Genomic DNA, 20,546 nt, shown 5'->3' with positions numbered 1-20,546 from the left:
GAAATATCGAAGTGTACCTTATCTGACATATAGAAACTATAACACTAAATAATCAGAATAAATAATTTTCTCATAAGCCATCAAATTCTTGTTAAAGCATCATTCAAAAATGCTGCAGATAAAAGGAAATATCAAATATATCAGGTAATTTCTTATCTTTATAATTATGCATCCAACTATCAGTATGAGCCAAAAGGGCACTCTTAGCTCAGTCAGAACACAGCTTACCCCTAAGGGAAGTCCATAGTGCTCACAGCACCAACACACATGGACCACACTACCTCCTCACACAAGCACACAAACACAAGGATCGAGGCTTACTGTGGTCAGCTAAGAGGCACAGACTAGGCTAAGTAGCCCAGAGTCCTGAGACTTACTTCAGAGACAGATACCTGAACTGCTATGTCAGCTTTTTTTTTTTCTTTTTCAGAATTTTTAACAAAGTTAGTTATACATAAAACTAAAGAATAATAAAGGAGATGTTTTAAATAACTGTCCCTTTAGGTCAGCAGTGTCCAGTGTCACTCAAACTGGTCACTTTGAGGATCTGAAATGGATACAAGCACCACGGGCTTCTCAGAAGTGGGCAGGCTAATTGAGAACCTGTAAGTGTGCTCCCATTTAGTCAAGACCCCAAGCATCCAGGGCTCATCTCTGTGGCTTTATTATATTACATATCATAAGCGACAAAGGAGTTCTTCAGTTATTTTGATTACCTGCCTCTAGTTCTTAGATATAAAAATGATTCATTGAAAGCCACATTTAACTTAGCCCCATGGCGGTGTAATGAGAATTTTCCCCATAGACTCATGTTTGAATGCTTGGTCCCAGTTAGTAGAACTGTCTGGAAAGGATCAGGAGGTGTGGCCTTGTTGGAGGAGGTGTGGCCTTGTTGGAGGAGGTGTGGCCCTGTGGATGGGCTTTGAAGTTTCAAAATCCCATGCCAGGCCCACTCTTTCTCTGCTGCCTGCAGATCAAGATATAATAAGCTCCTGGCTGCAGTGCCATGCTTCCTGCCACCACGCTCCCTGCCATGACAGACACGACTAAAACCCTCTGAAAATATAAGCAAGTCCCAATGTAAACGCTTTCTTTTCTAAGAGCTTCTTAACTGGTATTTCATCAGAGCAATAGATCAACAACTAAAACAAGTCCTACCATGACTGGTCACCCTGGCTAAACTATGGTTCCATCCACAGACATCAACCCTGAATAACAAACAAATCCTCTTCTCAATCTCATGCCAGTTTAAATTTGTAGCTTCCTGCTTTCTCCAGGATAGTATAATAATTCAATAACAAGTTAAACTCCATTCCAACACATTAAAACAAAACAAAAACAAACAAAAATCCTTATAATTGACTACAAGGCCTTCTGATAAAGCCTTCAATTTAATGGTGGATATACAGTGCCCCCTGCTGCACAACCAGGGAAACTGCACACAAGTTAAAAGTAAACTAAGAAATGAAATTTAGGGATGAATGTCAACTCAGACTCCTGGTCTCAGCACATTGCCTTTACACACATGTTTAAATTTCCACTTTAAGTGGACGACCTATTTCCACATGCCTAGAGTCCACAGTCAGTCCTTCCCTGGCCCATCTAATATTCTCCAGGACATCTGTGAATTTAATCTGAAGCCTCTGGCCTCTCAATCAGATGACAGGGACCTCTGACTATGCACAGCATAGCCACTGTCATTAGCAGAGCATTGCCCTGACCTTGGCTATGCTGGCAATGAGAAGAGAAGCAGAGAGACATTCTGCATCAGTTGTTGAGAGACAGCAGCTACATAGAGAACCCAAAGTTCTGAACTTCTAATACGGTATAAGACCCCTGTTCAGGGCATAATGGGCCAAAAACAAACACAGCAAGAGGATTAAAACGAGGCATTTTAGTGTAAAAGAAGTGAAATATACTTCCTGCAGTGAGCCAACGGTCAGAATTCACTTTGGTAAGATTCAGCTATGACATACTTATAGATAATATAACGTGAAACTGTCTTGAAATATTATCATCAACTCCCTAATCTGTCAATTTTGAAACTAGTTAATTAACTAATTAAGACAGGATCTCATTGTAGAGCAGGCTGGGCTGGCACCCACTCTGCCACCAGGCCGCTGGCCTACCTTACAGCCTTCCCAGTGCTGGGAGCAGAGGTGTGACTTACCATGCTCAGCTAGACTTAGGTTTGCCTATGCTTATTTCTTAATTAATTTCTCTAATAAAGAACACTTAAAAATGCTTACTTCACAGTGTAGCTGGATAAAATAATTTCTGGACAGATGAATAAAACAAGAAAAAAAATCCAACAAATCAATCCTAGTCTTTAGAAAGAAAAAGAATGTTTTTCATTCACATTTCATAGAAGTCTGGTACCTAAAGGCCGCCTTGAAGCACTCTCTAGTGGAAACTGATACAGGCCTAAAACTGTAAAAATTCACAATCTGATTTCTAGACCACTGAAACCTAGGCCAATAAATAAATAAAATAATTATTAAAACACACGAGCAAAAACCCTCAGGTAGGTGACTATCCTCTCCAAATTGACTTTTAAAATTAACACATACCAGAGAGGTGACTTTATACAGTATAACGGGAGAAGGTGTATTATATTATCAAAAACTGCTATTTTATTTTATTTCAAGTTTTTTTTCTCTGAGATTTCTTCTAGGGGTTTTGTGTCTTTCTTATTATTAATTAAGTATTTTCAGACAGTATAGTTTTACATATCATAGTCTTTCTTCCCGAGTCCTCCTTCCTCCTTACCTTCCTACCCACCCAAATCCATGTTCCTCTCTCATTTTTGCAAGAGACAAAAATAGAAAATCAATAAGACAAAAATTACCAAAACAAAAAGCACATAAAAAACAAAAACAAAAACAGTGCTAAGCATCATGCGCTGTGGTGGTAGCACGATAACTGTCTTGCACTGTACATGCTATAAATCAGCTCACGCCGGGAGTGCCGGGATCGCCGCAGTTCCGGAAGAAAGCTAAAGAAGAGACACAGGAGAACTTTTTCCACATGAGAACACTTCAAACACATCTTGGCAGTTTACATTAGCCAAGAGCCTCTGTGACAACCGGAGAGTGTCCTTTGGGCTTGTCTACGAGAGACACCATCTGGCCTTGACAGGAACATGGCAGTCAAGACCCAAATTCAATCACAAAAAGTTTCACATACGATAATTCAAAATGAGTATGTGGAATCTGATTACAGTATGTGAATTAACAGGGCTTAGTATATTAATAATTGGTCTGACTACATTTAACTATTCCATTATGTTCTTGCTATCCTTGGGGGCATACTAAAAGGCAGAAAGATATCTTCCTATAAGAAAAGATGGCTTTAAACAGCAATTTGAAAACCTAGTTTCTGTAAAAGACTCCGTAAACTCTGATTACTTAGTTTAGAGAAAGGACTACATACAAGGAAGGGCAGAGATGATTAACTCGATTGCTCCAAACCACCTTCCTGCTCTCTTAGTTAAGTGTGCCGGACGCTCCCCAGACACGCTGCTGTCAGACAGCCCTGCTCCCACAGGCCTTGCATGCTGACCTGGGATGACTGAGGGGCAGTCAGGAAGGACCCTTGCATCTAACAGGTACTTAAAACACACCTGCTGGTGTAAATAAAACCTCCAACCAACATCAAAAAGGCAAAATGAAGTGGTAAGTACAGAGTGACGGAGGACAACTGCAGATGTGCTAAGGACATCCTAAGTCCGCTCAGACAGCAACCAAAGTGTGCCCCATAAAGACCCGAGCACAGAACTTTCTGGAAAGAGGGCACTTGCCTTGAGGCAGCAGTGATTTAACAAGACAGAGATGTGGGTGGGAGATTTTATGTTGGTGGCTTCAATAAGGGACAGTGAAAATACAGAGCTGGCATGCTACTGACAGGTCCTGGAGGTGAGGAACAGACTTGCTAACAAGGGAAAATAGTGAGGTGGAGCAGGAGGCTTCAGGGACTGGGCTGCTACCTGCTGATGGGAAGGGAGGGGAGAGCAAGGCTGCAGGGAGGCATCATGGAAGGGGACAGCTAGCTTAAGTGGCTATTCCAAGCTGAAGCTATGGACAGAGTGACTTGTAGAACTGCAGGTTCAGAAACTGCATGTACGGATCTGGGCCAAGGTCAGGTGGGTGCTGGAACCTGAAATCCTAGTACCTCGGAGGCTGAGGAAGAAAAATCTTTTCAGAGCAAACAAACAAATAAGTTGTCATGAAGAAGGGAGAAAGGAATGGCTATTCTTTGTCCTCCGTGGGGAGAGAAAACCCTGAGATAGTTGCTAACCTGCCTGAGAAATGGGCAGGAGCAGGAGAAGGACCAATTTAGCCTGAGATGCTCCTAAGTATCTGGCTGCCTACAAGCAGCTGCTCTCTACAGAGGCTCCGAGCGTGGAGTGGGGCTCCAGGGTCACTCACAGGCTCCCTGTGAACATGCTCTTACACAGGCCGGGCTTCCCCTAAGTGTCCTTCCTGTGCCCCATTTCAAGGGACTTAAGAAAAACCTGGGCTCAGCGAGATGGCTCAGCAGTTAAAGGCACTTTCCACATGGGCCCGCGACTTCCCTCGGAGCCTCTGGACCACACGGTTGGCAGAGAACTGGCTCTTGACCGTTGTCCTGTGACATCCACACATACACCGTGGCACATGTACAGCCACATGCACATACGCATACAGAAAGAAAATGAATTTGAAATTTTAAGAGGACCTATACTTTACCAATAAGTGTGCAAATTATTTTGTTAATAGGTTGATTCTAGAATAAAAGAAACCCCCCCCACTACAGAATCCATCTTCTTCTGACTTGTTACCTGTCTTTGTTAACAAAAGGTTATCCAGGTGCCGGTCTCCAACTCCAAGAATGTACGTAATCACACAGTATCCAGCTGGAAAACAAGCGGGTGGGAAAGATACACTCAGCACTTAGGTTGCACACTGACCATGAGAGTGATAGGTGCTATTTGAATTTCTACCTGGTTTTTACTGTCTCCAATTTTTCCCCCAACTTAAGGAAGCTGCACCCCACCCCCTGGCTCTGTTATATCCTGAACACTAGAGAAATTAATTTGCAACAACAACAAATCTTCAAGAATTTTTGTCAAATTATCAGGTTTTTTTGGGGGGGGGGGTTGTTTTTTGTTTGTTTGTTTGTTTTTATTTTTGGTAACTTAAGCTTCATGAACCTTAGCTGAAATACTCATCTAGAACTTGTCATTGAAATTGATATGCTACAGGTGACTATCTAAATAAATACATGTAAGGTAAACTGTCAATCACTGCATAATGTACAACTAGCTGATTTACATCTCTTTTTAATCCCTCCTTTAAAAGTATCATTATAAAACAGTATCTTAAAGAAAAGAAAATTAGTGCTCATGAATATAAGCTGCATGGTGATTGACACACATGACAGGAAAGTATAAAAAACCCCAAAGCATGGTCCTACTTTCTTCCGAGAACAAATAGCTTCCAAGGCCGTGAGAGTCACTGCTAGAGCTGCTCAGCATTAATGAGAATATTATTTCTGACTGAGGTTTTCCATACCCTTTAATGATAAAGGTTCCCAACAGGAAGTCTTCAGCTGGGGCTAATCGGCTCCTGCATGGGAGAGCAGTGAGGGAGGGAGGGAGCCTGCACCCACTGTGACTAACAGCAGTCAGATGTCACCACGGCCATTTCAAAAGTCCACGGATTGCTTTTACCACTACACCTTTTACTTTTTCTCTTATAAAACGTTTAAATCGTAACATGTTGTAATTATGAATTAATACAGCAACATCAGTACTGCCGCCAGCTTTGCTTCACTCAAATGCACCCACAGAAAACCAACAGCCCAAAACGCTTACCACAGCTTTTAACATAAGTGTCCATGACTTCTGCACTGATGCCATAGGGTCCAGTCTCGCTGGGGGCATATTTCCTGAAAAAGTTCTGCAAAGATACGATATGCATGTTTACAAATTAACACAGGTAAACAAGTTAGGCATTACCCAATTCTTCGTAATAGAAAGCGACTACTTTAAAACGGAGTCAAAAAACAGTTCCAGGCTATAAACACAACAGTGGCAGGGCTCGGTAATACATGCTGTTACAAGAGCCTGGAGACCTTTGGCTACTTCCTTCCTACCCACAGGTAAGCCCTTTCTAGTGGGAGCCTTAAACACACAACATGACTTGGAAATTCCGTAGCACACTTGAGGCCCAGCCTTCTGCTTTCAGCTTTCTGACACTGCATGAATGTGTGGAAAAGATCTGTATCTAGAATCTGTGGGTGACTCATACACACTGATCACCCCAGAGGAGCACTGTGATGTGAAGGAGCACTTTGCGGGAGGACTATCACATGCATCTTCAAATGCTCAACCTTGTACTCAATCAAGAAAAGACAGAGGAAAGCTGCACTGAGACTCCAAAAGCTAGAAATGTCATTGTGAGGAGCCTGCAAGAGCTTCCTGATGGGCGCTGTCATGTACTCGGGGGTGGAGACAGAAAGGTGACACTACTGTGAACGCAACCTTTACATTCAATCAAATCTGAAAATAAATGGCACATGAGCTGCTAAGCTACCTACAAACATCAGCGGTGGGTGGACTCAGCAGAGGGAATCTTTACTTCAGCAAACTGTCATCAAAGGCAGCATACTCAAGCAACTCCACAGACAAGCACACAGTCTGGGGACATGACTAGTGTGGCCACAGGGAAAGGGCGCACAGCAGGATTGGATGGAGAAATGGCGAAGTGATGTGGAAGACCACTCTTTCTTCTGAGGGGATGAAATAAGCATAATTCCCCCACAAGACCTCTAAAAAGAAAAAGAAAAATAGAAAAAAATTCCCCAAATTCAAAATTTGCCACAACATGGGCACAGCTGTACAAAATATGTTTGAAGAAAAATTTGGTGTAAACTTGTTTTATGAATGAACCTTGAAAATAACTAAACATGTTCATGAATTATTGGCTAAATAAATGATAGTATATCTGCACTTTGGAGAAGAACACAACTCTAAGCTTTAGTCTGTATAACGTACGGGGGAGGGGAGGTTTCGTGTTAAGTGTTTATAGATAGCTATGTCAGTTCAAAGGCGTGGGCATCCACCGACTAACAGCATAACTTCCAACTACAAACAATTCTTACATCTGAAGGAAACAAAGACTTGCAGAAACAAGAAAAACAGAGACTTGAATTTTAACAGAGTCCTTCTTCGTCAGCCTCGAGTATTCCATAATGACGTCATTACCTGAATGCTTCCCTCTGTGTCAAGAACTTCTGCGACAGGAACCGACTGGATGAACTGCATGAAGCCTATGTGGAAAGAAACAGTAATGCATTAAACACCACGCTTGCCACACCCAGGCCCATCAGGAAGGCTGATGCTCTGCACTCCACCCGGGCTGCCTAGCCAGAGAAGCCAAGGCTCCGATGGTCATACCTTGCCCTGTAGCCATACACTCTTCTGTTTGCAGAGCAAGGTCTGTGGCCACTGTGCTAACTTTATGCTGGTCACAGAATTACTAGGCAACTTTTTCAACTAGTTTGATTTATTTATGTTATGCTCTAGATGTGTTTCTATAAGCACAAAGAACACAAATAAACTATATTTCTCAAGCCTAGCAGCCTTCTATAACTTTAAAACAAAGAGGAATTAACAACAGTAAAAATGTAAAAATCCTTCTAAGAAATGTGGAGTTCTGACTACTAGCTCTACCTTCTATCATCTCCTGAAGGGCAGAGAGGAACATGTAAACCCCTTAGACCACCACCAAACAACAACAACAACAACACACCAAAACCAAGACCCAGAAGGGTGCAGTATGCAAAACAGTAAGAGTAAGAAGAAGCTGGGTCAAGATGGAACGAGAAGAGTATAAAACAACAAGCACACAAATCAGAGTGAGTGAGGCGGCATGTCTGGATTCAGCAAACAGGACCCATATTCAGTGGTCCTGACACCTTGTGGGCACAGGGCATCCCTGCAGAGTACAAAGAGAGGGAAAAGCTACAGCCACTCACTCCGACAAGCATTTATCAGTTTTCTATCATGTAGTATAAACTATGGCACATATGAAAGAAAAGATGCTTACCTCTAAATACGTAAGCTCAAGTTTTACTGAAATAAACATCATAGATGAGAGGAGACCAGGAAGTTGGGAAGGGAGATCCAAGTTACACAGCAATCAAAGGCCACAATGCAATTGGGCCCTGCTTTTAAGAAGCGGGGCAGTACCAGGTGAAGCATTATAGGAAATAAAGGGTCAGATACAAATCCCACACCTTTAAAGCTTGGTCTGAAAGAGCCTTAGAGAAGCCCAAGGGATCCACTCTAACCAAAGCCTTATGAAAGCAGGGCAGTAGCCATGAAAGAGCTGGACACAGATGCAGGGGTCTGACAGCAATTCACAACTCACTTAGGTGGCCTCCACTTTTTCTTTGTCCCAGGAGCAAATAAAGGTTAGAAATAAACTGCAGCAGAAAAGCACAAGGGCACAAAACCCCTTAACTGTACTTTCAGAATCTTGTTCCAAGGAGAGGCTGAAGGGTGTCCTCCTGACACCTCCAAACCGGTGTGGGAGAGGAAGGGAGGGTAAAGCACATAGGAAGTGCTGTTCAGTACCACAAAGACCTACAGGTGTGTTACGTGTGTGCTCAAATGTGTACATATGCATTCATGTGTCCATACTGTAAACGCAGCCAACACACACTCGCCGAGTGGATTTTGCAAACATGGTTCAAAGCCTTTCTGGGCCACTAAAACACCCCAAGGACTGTGCAGGCAGCTGTGAGAAAATCCTATGAACTACAGCCAATCAGGAGGTAGGGAGATGTGTTATTCCTATGTGCATGTGCAAGTATCTTCCAAACATACCCCGCCCTGTATCACTGCAAAAGGAAAGAAGTGGGAAGTGAGGCAGGGAAGATGTGGGGAACAGAAGAAGACAGAGGAAATGAACAAAGGGTGGGGGGTACGACAGGTCAAGGGAGGAGAGCTGGAGGTCGGGGGACAGGACGATGGGAAGGACAATCCAGTATGCCTTCAGTTCTCGAGTTCTAACTTTCTTAATGATTTTTCAATTTAAAAGGCAAAGTTACTGACCGGAATCTGAAGAAGGCAATCAGGATGCAGAAGGAACTCACCATGTTTTGTGCTAGTGGCTAACACCTTGTATGGGGTCAATTTCAAATCCAGGTTTTCTTTCCGTAACAGCTTTGATTGAAAGATAAAACACATGAAATGAATGTGATGGCCATCGGAAGCAGGCTCGTGGACACACCCCGCTGCATATGGACATAGACTGTGCATACCATACAGACAGAGGAGCAATCTTACGGGCAACACATTAACTCTCAGGGTGAGAGTGAGCTAATCTGTTTGGGTGATAAGACAGGTTTTATCTATTTTGCCTATGTTACACTCTGCCAATAAACATCACTATTATTCCTAATGCTTCATGCTCACCTTCCCAGACAGAAAGTGCCAGGAAAGACGGACACAAGGCAAAGGGGAACCAGGTTTCTCTAAATGTCAGAGACAGGAATGGCAGTCAGCAAAAATCTGACTCAGTAGATCTGACAACACCATGAAGCTTGGGAGAAAAAAAAAATGTTGTACTGGAATGTGCAATCCTACTTGCCATTAGAGCCACTTTACAGTGACAAAAATAAGCTTGGTCAAGGTCAAGAGGAGACTGCTGAGCTTTGTAGCATTGTGAGTAAAGGCCACAAGTGCTTCTGGGTCTGTGAACATGGACATGACAAACTGCAGTTTCTAAAGTGAGATGACTCCCCTGCCAACGCAGACTTGTGTTCACCTTGTCCATGAGGGAGATGATCTGAAGAATAAGCTGATCTTGACGCAAGTCGTCTCCATGCTTGAAAATAACTGGGTATTTGCCTCCATCTTCAGTCTTGAAGAACAGCTGGGCAGGCATAAGAGCACTCTGCAAGAAAAAGACACTGACTGAAAACTGATGACAGTTAATGAATGAAGTTCTACCGCGTACAGAAGGGAATGCCACCTCTCAGCTACCCACACAGATACACAGGACCTTAAGCAATGAACTGGCTGTCAGAAAGAAAAGCAAGGTACCATGCAGGAACTGTAAGTGCATGACACAGGCAGGCCGAAGGCACCCGCTTGTCACCATGCCAAGCGGTGCAGTGTGGACAGAGGATGTTACCTAGGGGACTGCCAGCCTGCAGCCAATGTGCTGGTCTGAAGGGAAAGAAAGACAGGTGGGGAAGCTTAAGCATCATGGACAGAGAACAAACTAGAACCTTGGGAGAGGCTGTCTGTTGTGAGTGATCAGCCCTGCTACCCAAGTCCATGATGAGGTCCCAGTCCAAGCTGCCACTGAGGGCTATATCTAAGTCTGTGGCAAGACAGCAGCAGGGTGGGTGTCAAGTGTCTGTGGCTCACAGTACCACTGAGAACATAGGGATATGTCAGGGCAACTGTTGGGGACCACGGGGATGTCTAGGGGATGTGCAGAATTGACACCACCCCTCACTGAAGAGCTGCTCCCATCTCTCACTGGAGGGGGCACCCAGGAGAGTGGGCCATGTGACTTGTCCAGGCAGCAAAGCAGAGCTGACCCTGGTGGTCTGGGTGAGGCAACCCTGAGGACAGTGAAGGAGAGCTGGCCCCTTCCACTGGCCACTCACCTGCTGTGAAATGGCCTGTGTGAATGGGACGATACCTACCCCTGCCCCTTGCCACCTGGGCATTTAGGAGAGCAGGCCCTGAGTGTAGGGGCTCCTGAGAGCTAGCTAGCCCTGCCCCCTCACTGGCTGTAGCACTTAGGAGAGTAGGCTCTGTACCTCGCCTTAGCAACACAGTGGAGCTGGCCCTGACAGAGAAGCATGGGTAAGCCAGTCCTGAGGCTGTGAGAGGTGGTCTAGCCTCTCACAGGCTAAGCTGTGGCACTTGGGAGAGTGGGCCCTGCAACCCGATAGGGCAGCAGAGTGGAGCTGGCACTGTCCCTGAGGGCAGGAGAGCAGACTCTACCTCTACCTCAGGCAGCAATGGGTGGCCCGGCAGGAGCAGTGCTGGAGAGCTTGCCCTGGGGGAATGTATAAGGGAGAGCTGGCGTGCTGACCAGCGCAGCTACCACATAGGCCCAGATCCAGTTATCTGAGTTGGCCCATCCCAAAATCTGTATCATCTACAAATGGAACTTGTGAAGGAGCCAGTCTAGCTGGTCCAAAGCTTCAGGATCTGCACAACTTAGGGCAACAGAAGGATAATTAGGAGGTGGCCAGGTGAGGATCCAAAATTGATGGTGTCACAGAATGTAACCTCCTTCGTCTAGCCAGGCTGGTTCAGACCATCAGCCACTGTGGCGGAGCCACCTGCTGTGCTGCTTCTCATCCCTCTCCTTTGATGTGCCACTGCCTGCTACCTGCTAAGGCCAAAGATCTCCAAGATCTCCAAGATCTTCAGGGAGTTTCTGCTAAAAGGCAGTTCTGACAACTTCACAAGGAACTTGGCGTGACTGGGGATGGGCTTCCCTCTTTATAAAGTACAGATTATCATTAAACATTTGAGTCTTGAACAGAATACTGTCTTGGCTCTATTTCTCTCTCTACCCGCCTAGATTTCCTCTTTTCTTTCAGTTCCAAGATGCCTCCCAGGCTCGAACCCAGACATGAGAGCCACAGGTGGGCCCCAACAACAGAAGACCAATGATTCACTGGGCAGAGGGCTATACTGTGGGACACAGTGTGAAATACTGTATCTTCCAGGATGAGATTTTTTTTTTCTGTTTTGTGATTTTATTGTTATTTGTTTGACTGTTTTTTATTTGTGGTGGGGAGGCTGCAAGGGCAAAAAGGCGGGAAGATGAGGGGTGGGGAGAAGAGGGGCGGGGAGATGAGGGGCGGGGAAATGAGGAGGACTGCAGTGCATGATGTGAAACTCACAAAGCACCAATGAAAAGTTTAAAAAAAAAAAAAGAGTAAAGAGAACTATTACCTAAAAATGTAACAAAAAAATATAAAGTATGTAGAATGAGTATTGGGCTGAGATATGTTCAAAAAATGTAAAAGGGCCTCACAACAGACATTTGAACTTATGTACTTAATATATAATGTCTTGACATTAACTTTAACATACATATGGCTCTAACTACTGTTTAAAGAAGTAAATTTACTAAAGATAAAGTTCCGGAGATAAAAATATCACATATTTTCTCTAGAAATGTCTCTATAATTTTAACAGAAGATCTTAAAATATAATAACAGGCCAGAAAGATATCTCAGTACTTATGAACACTTTTTGCTCTTACAGAGGACCCAGGTTCATTTCCCGACAGTTACTTGGTGGTTCACAACCATCTGCAACTCAGGTTCCATAGAATCTGCCACCTTCTTCTGACCCGCCGGCACCAGGTATACGGGCAGTACCCACATACACGCAAGCATAACACTCTTGTGGTGGTAGCTCTGCTCTGACTGTAAACACTGGGCTCTGGTCACACACCGTGGGGACCCATCACACTCACCTTGAACAGTGTAGCTGTTTCTGGGATGATTCCCCTTATTTTCACCTGTGGCTCTAGTGGCAATGGGATCAGTTCCACATCTGATAAGTTCATTTTCTCATTATCTCCAAGCAATGCCTGAAGTCTCTCATTCTAGAATAAATTAGAGAGGAGTAATGAGGTGGAAATGAAAGAATCGTTCCCAAGCATATAATAATGGCACAAAACTGATTCTATTAACATCATTTACAAAGCACAAAAAAGTACCTGAAAAACTACAGCAACGAGGGCCTGCCTTCCACCCAAGAGACAACCAAGGAAGTCTCGAGGACAACCCTCCCCCTTCACAAGGCAGTTTCTTATGTCTTGTTCTGAAGGTTCTGTTAGTTTATGGCTTTTGTAGGGAGCACTGTCAGACAAGGGTACTTAGAGTTTCTTAAGACACACACACATAAGCACATATACACACACAAACACATAAACACACAGACATAGACACATTATGTAAATGTGCTATACATACACTCCACATACACTGATATACTGTGTGTAATTTTAGCTAAATATAAAAGAATATGGTTCCTAAGACCAACAGAGTCAACTAAACTGGACCTTTGGGGCTCTCAGTCTGAGCCACTAACCAAAGAACATACAGGGTTGGACCCTCGGACTCCTCGCTCATATGTAACAGATATGCAGCTTGGTCTTCATATGGGTCCTGAACAACTGGAACATATCCGTATGTGGGATATGTTCTTCTAGCTGGACTGCCTTGTCTGGCCTCAGTGGGACAGGAAATACCTAGCCTCACAGAGACTTCAAGTACCATTGTGGGGGGATACTCAAGGGGCCCCACACACTCAGAGGAGAAAGGGCAGGAAATATGGGGGATGGGTTGTGGAAGGGCGTTTCGGGGGGGACAGTGAGTGGGATGGGAAGTGAATAAGTAAAAACATTAAAAAAATAAAAATAAAAAGAATATGGTCCCTAGAGGCTTTGTAAAAAATTACTGTCCTCTGTCCCTATTGTGGGAGATAGCACACCCGTAGGACACAGGACTCACCTTGAGGCTGAACTGACCTAAAAGCTCTTTCCTGAGGCCTAGCTTTCATCCTTCCAAGAGATACAATGCAAGCTGCCAAGGGAGGGAAGCAGATACGCAGTTCCTGCCTAACTGTAACACCTATGAACCACAATGACCAGCATGGCAGGACAAGCATAGAGGTCCAAGAAGCTGCATCACCCATCGGCAGCAAGCAACAACTGTCACCCAATCTGACTTAAAGCCTACTCCAAAGGATGGAAACCATGCCTCCACTGGACACCTCACCAACTTCCTGGAACAGTGAGGGCATCCACCTTAGAAATCATCAACGACTTCCACTTAGCTAGGCCAGCATAATTCTTTGCTCCATTCCAAATCTCCTCCTTATACTCACAGGTAAGAACACTCCTCATCAAAGCTTCCCTTTCCAGAAAACGGAGCATTCTTCACAGAATTCACAACTGGACACAATGTGGAGCTCAACTGACTGTGGGGAGCCCAGCCCCAATGGATGCATGCACACCAGAGCTTCTGCATCTTTGGCTCAGAGAACACAGCAGAAGAGGGGATAGAAGTGTAAGGACCAATACCAGGTGCTGGAACACAGTCCAGGAATGGACTCACGTGAAGAGAGTTCTGAGTACTTGTGAGAAAACAACAAGAACACAAAGCAAGAGACCCATGAGCCCACTTCCTTCAAAACAAGAAATTGTTCTTGGAATGTGTCTTATATTCCTCCAAATGTAGTAGATAGGAGTGAGTTTACTTCACATTATTAATTATTGCTTGTTGTTGCTATTCAATTATGTCTGTATGGAAAAACATGCTTCGCCACATGCTACTTATTGGGATGTGTACAGCTTGAAATCATTAGAACTTCACTCATGTGACCTTCTTATTCTCAGAGTATAAGTTGTCTGAGGCACTGAATAAAGTTGGCTATTGCATGAGACTTGAGTCTGCATCCTTTATCGGTTCCATTCTCCCAGGTCGCACTGCTTCCATTGCTAGAGTTGTGACACCAGGGAGCCTGCTATAAAACAGTCTGTCCTAGAAATGGTTGTGTAAATAAGACAGAAACTGTAGCAAGATTAATGGATATGTTAACATAGAAAAAGAAAAACAAGATCACCAAGTCCCAGGCCTAGCCACAGGACCAGAGGCAATTAATCATTTACTACTAGGAGAAGAGAATGAGCCCCCTTATTAGTTCTGTCCGATGCAGAGTGGTCAGCCCTATGCACACCACCAAGTGTATATGTAACGCTTGAGTGTGGGGTGGGTGTGAAGGGATAAAGGGAAGGTAACTGGGAGGGCCGAGAGGGAGGCGAGGGAAGAGGGAAGTGATTTTATTAGAGTTAAAAATGCTTATATATAAGAAAGACTATGAATATGTATGTGTGTGTGTGTCACTTGAACATGAAGCAGAGTACATATATCTATCTATCTATCTATCTATATATATATATATATATATATATGTGTGTGTGTGTGTGTGTGTGTGTGTATATAAGCAACAATCATTTATAAATAATCCACTTTGCAATAGCAACAGCATGCCTTCAAGAAACACCTCCTTCTGAATACCTAGACTCTTCAAGAGTGGCAGAAAATGCACTGTCTTACTGCAGCTGAAGAAGAGCCAGGAATAGACATTCAAGTGGAACTTAAAGGTTCAATTTCTTTGTCAAAAGGATTTATGAAGCCACAGAGAAGGGTAATTGTATTTGGTGCTTAATTTTGCATGACCAAATATTAGCCAAGTATTCCATTATGCTACCCTGATGCATCTTTTAACTATCTAAGAGGAAAATTTAATTAATTTGGAGGAAGCTGCTACCTACCCACTACCTCTGATTCTCACTTTTATCAACTCATAGACATACTGGATAGAACACAGATTTGAGAATCTGAGCAATCCAAGTCATCTCTGACATCCACTAAAGCTCACCTACCCAACTTCAAGTAATCCATTTTCTTTGAAGCCAGAATCTTGTACTCTTTAAACAGGCAGGAATATCCATGCTTTACGGAGGAAAACCAGACTTCCATATCCAGAGAGATAAAGTGCTTCAATTATGATATATGCATCAGAGGCGGAAGTTCTATAGAGTCACTTAAGAACTATATGGTCAACAAATATTTAAGGACTGCCAAACACAAGATTATTTCCCTTCAGTAAGACTCCAAGACCTCTGAGGTTAAAATCAATTCTTAGCAGGTACAAGTCTGTTTCTGTATGTCAGTAAGGGGCATGATCAATCCTTCACAAAAGATGGATGGCAGACTGCTGGTGTGGACCAGTGTCTGAGGAGTCCAAGCCTTGTTGTTACTCACCTTCATCCTCAGGTTTCGCCCCTAGTCTCATCAGACTGTCCAGAGAATGGCTGATAAGATCAAAGATCCAAGCTACAGGCACACCCACTGCTGGGGACCCACTAGGGCCTGCTTCTCACCCAGAGAGCTCTGGGGACAGGATGTTGTGATGGGCAAATGGCACTGGGACTTTATTTGAACATGACTATGATTCTTCTAAACAATAAGGAAAATGCAAACTTGATAAAAAAGTATTTCTGCTCTGCCAATTTTCTTGTCTCATCAGATGAACAACATTCCTGATCATCTCTCTGTTTAATTCTTGCCTTGTAAGGTTTGACTCAATTCAACTTCTCCTGCTTCATCTTTGATCTTATAGATCTATATTGCTCAGATGGGTTGTGGTCTTTGACAAAAGCCACCAAGAAACATCCGCCTATTTTTATCTTACAGGACTAGGAGAAGGGATGACACCATGTAAATCCTTCATATCAGTAAAGTTATCACCTGGAAAAAAATAGCATTTGCTGAGGAGATACCTAGCTGTTTTGTTTATTATGTGGAAGCTTCCCACTTAGGAGAAAGATGGCTGCTAGCCAGAGCATACGGTTCTGCAAGGTACTCTGGTCCACTGTTTTCTCACAATGTGCATGTCAATGATCTTACGTCTCTAAACAACTATGATTCTAAGATAAAGACAGCAATGCAATATAGATGACACTACACTTGGGGACACTGGACCAACTGATCCCTTAGTCCTCTAACCTGCCATTCAGCACCACCTCATGTTAACATGTGTTAACTTACAAACCAGGACCCCACATCACCAGTGCCATGGGCTCCTGGAACTAAAATTACCTATTAGAAGTTCATCTAGAGTCAGGCACAGTGGCTCATTCATGGCTTTAAACCTAGCACTGATGACAGGGGGACAGGAGGATGAAGTCAAGTTACAGAGCATGTAAGAAACTGTCCCTAAAAAGGAAGCAAACAATGGAATTTGTGTATATGGCAACATCAATGGTCAGGACTGTGGGCTGGGTCGTCACTTCAGACCTGGGGCTCACCTTCTTCTTGCGGTTCCCACTTTCTCTCTGCACCGCCTTCATCAGATGGACCAGGCGATCTACAAAGGTTTGCTGTGCCGCCAGCAGGGAGCGCATGACTCTCACAGACTTGTCACCCTGAGGGAACAAAGTGAGGACATGAGTTCTGCTTTCACAGTGGGATCTTTCCCTTCCTCCTCTAACCTTCAAGGTGAAACTGAAAAAGACCTTGATTCAGAAGCAATGAGAAGCCTGCTGTCTAGGGTGGATAGAGATATTACCAACAGATAGAGTAGAAAACCACCTGGGTCCTGAGCAATGGTTAGTGTATATGACCATGTGACACAACAGGATTTATTTACCCTAAAACGCTTCTACTTGCTAAAAAAGATCCTGATTGCAAAGCTTAAGTAAAAATCTCCCTGAAAAAGAAAAACTCAAATGCAGTAAACACTTGCTGAGTAAATGTTTTAGTACAAAGAAACCACCCATGCAGGAATTCCCAGTTCATGCAATATTACACAATGCACTTTCTAGTTCATTGCTCACAGAGGTCTGCTGAGCCGCCAGCCTGGAAAGTGCAGTGGAGAAAATAGTATCTTCCCATTTAAAACACTTAGGCTCAGAGAGAGTGCAGGGCTATAACGGGGTAAGCTGCGGGGCTCATCTGTTACTTGGCCTGACACTGCTCTGGGACCTATACACGAGCTTTGTCTAAAAGTGTGTGTCAAGCTGTAATTTAGCTTTTTAAGGAGTTCAAAAAGAAAACAGCAGATGCAGTAAAGAGATACCAGGAAATCATTAGCACCATCAACTGTTTTTCTTTCTCTTGCACCCTCTGCTGGCCAGACATAGACTTGCTTTAGAGAAGCAATGGCAGCATAAAATGGCCCTGTAAGGTGTTTTTGAAGTCAGGCAAAATATGTACAGGAGAACTATTGCTAAAGCTGAGATGAAAAAGGAGGACAGGAAAAGTAAAATTAAGGGACCATGGACTTACTCATTGTTTGGTTAATATAATGTTTATTTAAGATAGATATTTAAGAGCAAAAACCATGGGTATCAAACAAAGAGGCCACACACACTAGGAAATGACTAACTATGCTCCAATAATTTATTTATAAACACTAAACTTGGGATTTTAAATTTTCATGTGCCAGAAACATCAATCTCCTTTTTAAATAAAACATATATTAATTGTTTTATTTTGTCTGTTTTGTCTGAATGTCAGTGCACGATTGAGCAAGCCTGGTGCCCATTCGGGCTAGAAGAGGGTAGCGTGTCAGATGCCCTGAACTGAACCCAGGTCCTCCGGGACAGCAGCCATCTCACCAGCCCTAAACCAGCCAGCTGCAGCATCTGAGTACCTTGAGCAAGGCTTGGCTGAAGCGCCTCATGACGTTCAGGTACATCTCGTGAGTCTTTGGGTCCCGCTGCTGGGTGTCCTGATCTTCACACTCCACTATCACATACCTTCAAAAACACAGTTCAGATGCTGGGTGATGAGAAGAGATACTCAGGTCCATCCTGTCAGTACTTACACTGCTTCATAAGAGAGATTAACACAAGGCTGTAAGAGCCGAGGAGGGATAAAGACACCTTCCAGCGCCATCCCTTTACAAGTTAACACTAAGCAGGCACCCATCATGACGATCAACAGGGATAGCATCAATCTGCTAGGCTCCACGGTTTTCTAAGTGAGGCATTGGAACCATGCTCCACTACGACATGAAATACCTGGAAACAGCAATGCCTTCCTTTTCTCTTTGTCAGTGAAACTTACATATCCACCAAGTAACTACAGAACACACATACTACTCCCCTGCCTCATACTTGGGCAACAAAAGGTGTTCTTGCACTGAAAAGCCCTCTGGAGCTACCTTTTCTCGGACATGGTTTTGCAAGAAGATTAAAAGTTTAAATTAATTTTTTTTAATTTCTAATCTAATCTACCCATTTCTCAAAAACCCATATAAAACCTCAATACTTCTATTACAAAAGTTGTTTTAGACAGCTAATAAAATTGTTTTCCTAAATCTAAATTTCCTGAATGGTTATAAACACCACACATACACAAATAAGTTGAGGTGAGAAGTAACGTAATACATGTTTTGAAATGTTTTGGTAGTAACAAACCATAACATACAACAAAGATGTAGTTAATTAAAAAGTAGAACCCCTATGGCACTTAACATTTCTTACCTCTTACTTCTCTAATTATTTATTATGTAAGACAATATTTCTTACTTCTCTCAGTTTCTCAATGCTAAGCTGTAGAGCAGCTTTAGATCACCTTCAGTGGGCCATGAGAAACACATTTCTGTCAGCCTGCTTGCTTATCACCAGTGAACCTGGAGAAGAGCCAGGGTGTGCAAGCCTGACTCTGGCACTTGGGAGGCAGAGTACTAAGTGCTGCCCTGGGTTCCATGAGACCCTGACTCAAAACAGTGAACACCGGGAGAGTGTACGTACTTCTCAGGACAGCGCTTTTGGCTGACTCGGGGGTGGGGGAGGGGTTTGCCAAGTCAGAGTCCATATATTCATACCCATGCTCTCTCCCAGCCCTGTGTGTGTGTGTGCGCACATGCGTGCGCACATGTGTGAGTGCATGCCTGTGTGTGTGAGTGTGTATGTGCATGTACACAAGTATGTTCAGGAACACGTATATGTATTAGCAGACTTGCATTTGTGTGTCTATGGAGGTCAGAGGTTGACTCTGCTGCTGCCCTTAAGAGGATTTCTCACTGAACTTGGAGCTTACCGATTTGTTAGGAAAACTGGCGGCTCAACTTCAGGCATGTGTCTCTCCTCACCCACCCCAAGGATGGCAGTTACAAGTGTCCTCCACTCACCTGGCTTTCTATGTCCGTATTTGGGAACCAAACTTATGCTTGAAGAGCAAATGCTCTACCCTGAGCATCCCGGAAGAATTATTTCTATCCTGCCAAGCTTACTCAACTCTACGCCAACTCCAAAAACCACCAGAAACTTAGAAACTCCTTAACTGACACATACTGTTACCCTTTATAGACACTGTCACTAGCAGAATCCATCCAGTGCTCATGTGTTCTCTTCTCCACTACACCCCAGCAGGCTCATGCCTGGTGGGAGTACATGATCGTTATCGCTGTCTGACTTCAATGCCATTGATTTAGGCAAAATCTCAATAACGGTAATTCTACAATATGAATTTATATATCTTTTTCATGTGAGGTGTAGTTTCCATTTTATTCTCTAGCTCGGTTTCATATTCATCCACAGTGATTTTCAAGCACCAGAAACTTTAAAAAAGTCAGTGTAGTATTTTTAAATAAAATATATAAAATTCAACCTTTCTTTAATTACTGAATGTTCTATCAATAAATTCTTCATGGTTTTCGGATAAAATTTTTCACATAGTAAATAAAATACACAAAAATTAAGTCTTCTTAAAAGTGAAGCAGGAAACCTGTCTCCATCACATGGGTAAAAAAGGGCTAAGGCATGACGACAGTCACATCAGAGAGCAGAAGCCCATAGCTAACACACACCCAGTGCTGACTCAAATACCCAGATGCACGCACTGCCTGTGGTCCTCCACCCCCTAGCATGCCTGTGCAGAAGCCCATAGCTAACACACACCCAGTGCTGACTCAAATACCCAGATGCATGCAC

At 43.5% G+C, this 20,546-nt stretch overlaps 1 protein-coding gene across 2 annotated transcripts in view; it reads right to left on the bottom strand.

Moving 5' to 3' along the window:
• The window catches only part of Pik3c3 (phosphatidylinositol 3-kinase catalytic subunit type 3), a 77,921-nt gene that overhangs the window by 20,754 nt on the left and 36,621 nt on the right, over window positions 1-20,546 (bottom strand). For both annotated transcript variants that reach the window (XM_021150598.2, XM_021150599.1), the window contains 8 exons: window positions 18,260-18,365; window positions 16,914-17,030; window positions 12,507-12,638; window positions 9,816-9,944; window positions 9,142-9,211; window positions 7,247-7,311; window positions 5,855-5,939; window positions 4,820-4,894 (listed from right to left, as the gene is read on the bottom strand). In XM_021150598.2, coding sequence (XP_021006257.1) covers window positions 4,820-4,894; window positions 5,855-5,939; window positions 7,247-7,311; window positions 9,142-9,211; window positions 9,816-9,944; window positions 12,507-12,638; window positions 16,914-17,030; window positions 18,260-18,365 — 779 coding nt within the window. The remainder of the gene's footprint in view (window positions 1-4,819; window positions 4,895-5,854; window positions 5,940-7,246; window positions 7,312-9,141; window positions 9,212-9,815; window positions 9,945-12,506; window positions 12,639-16,913; window positions 17,031-18,259; window positions 18,366-20,546) is intronic.

Source organism: Mus caroli, chromosome 18 (genome assembly GCF_900094665.2).
Source record: "Mus caroli chromosome 18, CAROLI_EIJ_v1.1, whole genome shotgun sequence".
NCBI lineage: Eukaryota > Metazoa > Chordata > Mammalia > Rodentia > Muridae > Mus > Mus caroli.
Note: the sequence above shows the minus strand (reverse complement) of the source record. Positions and strands in the feature narration are given on the sequence as shown.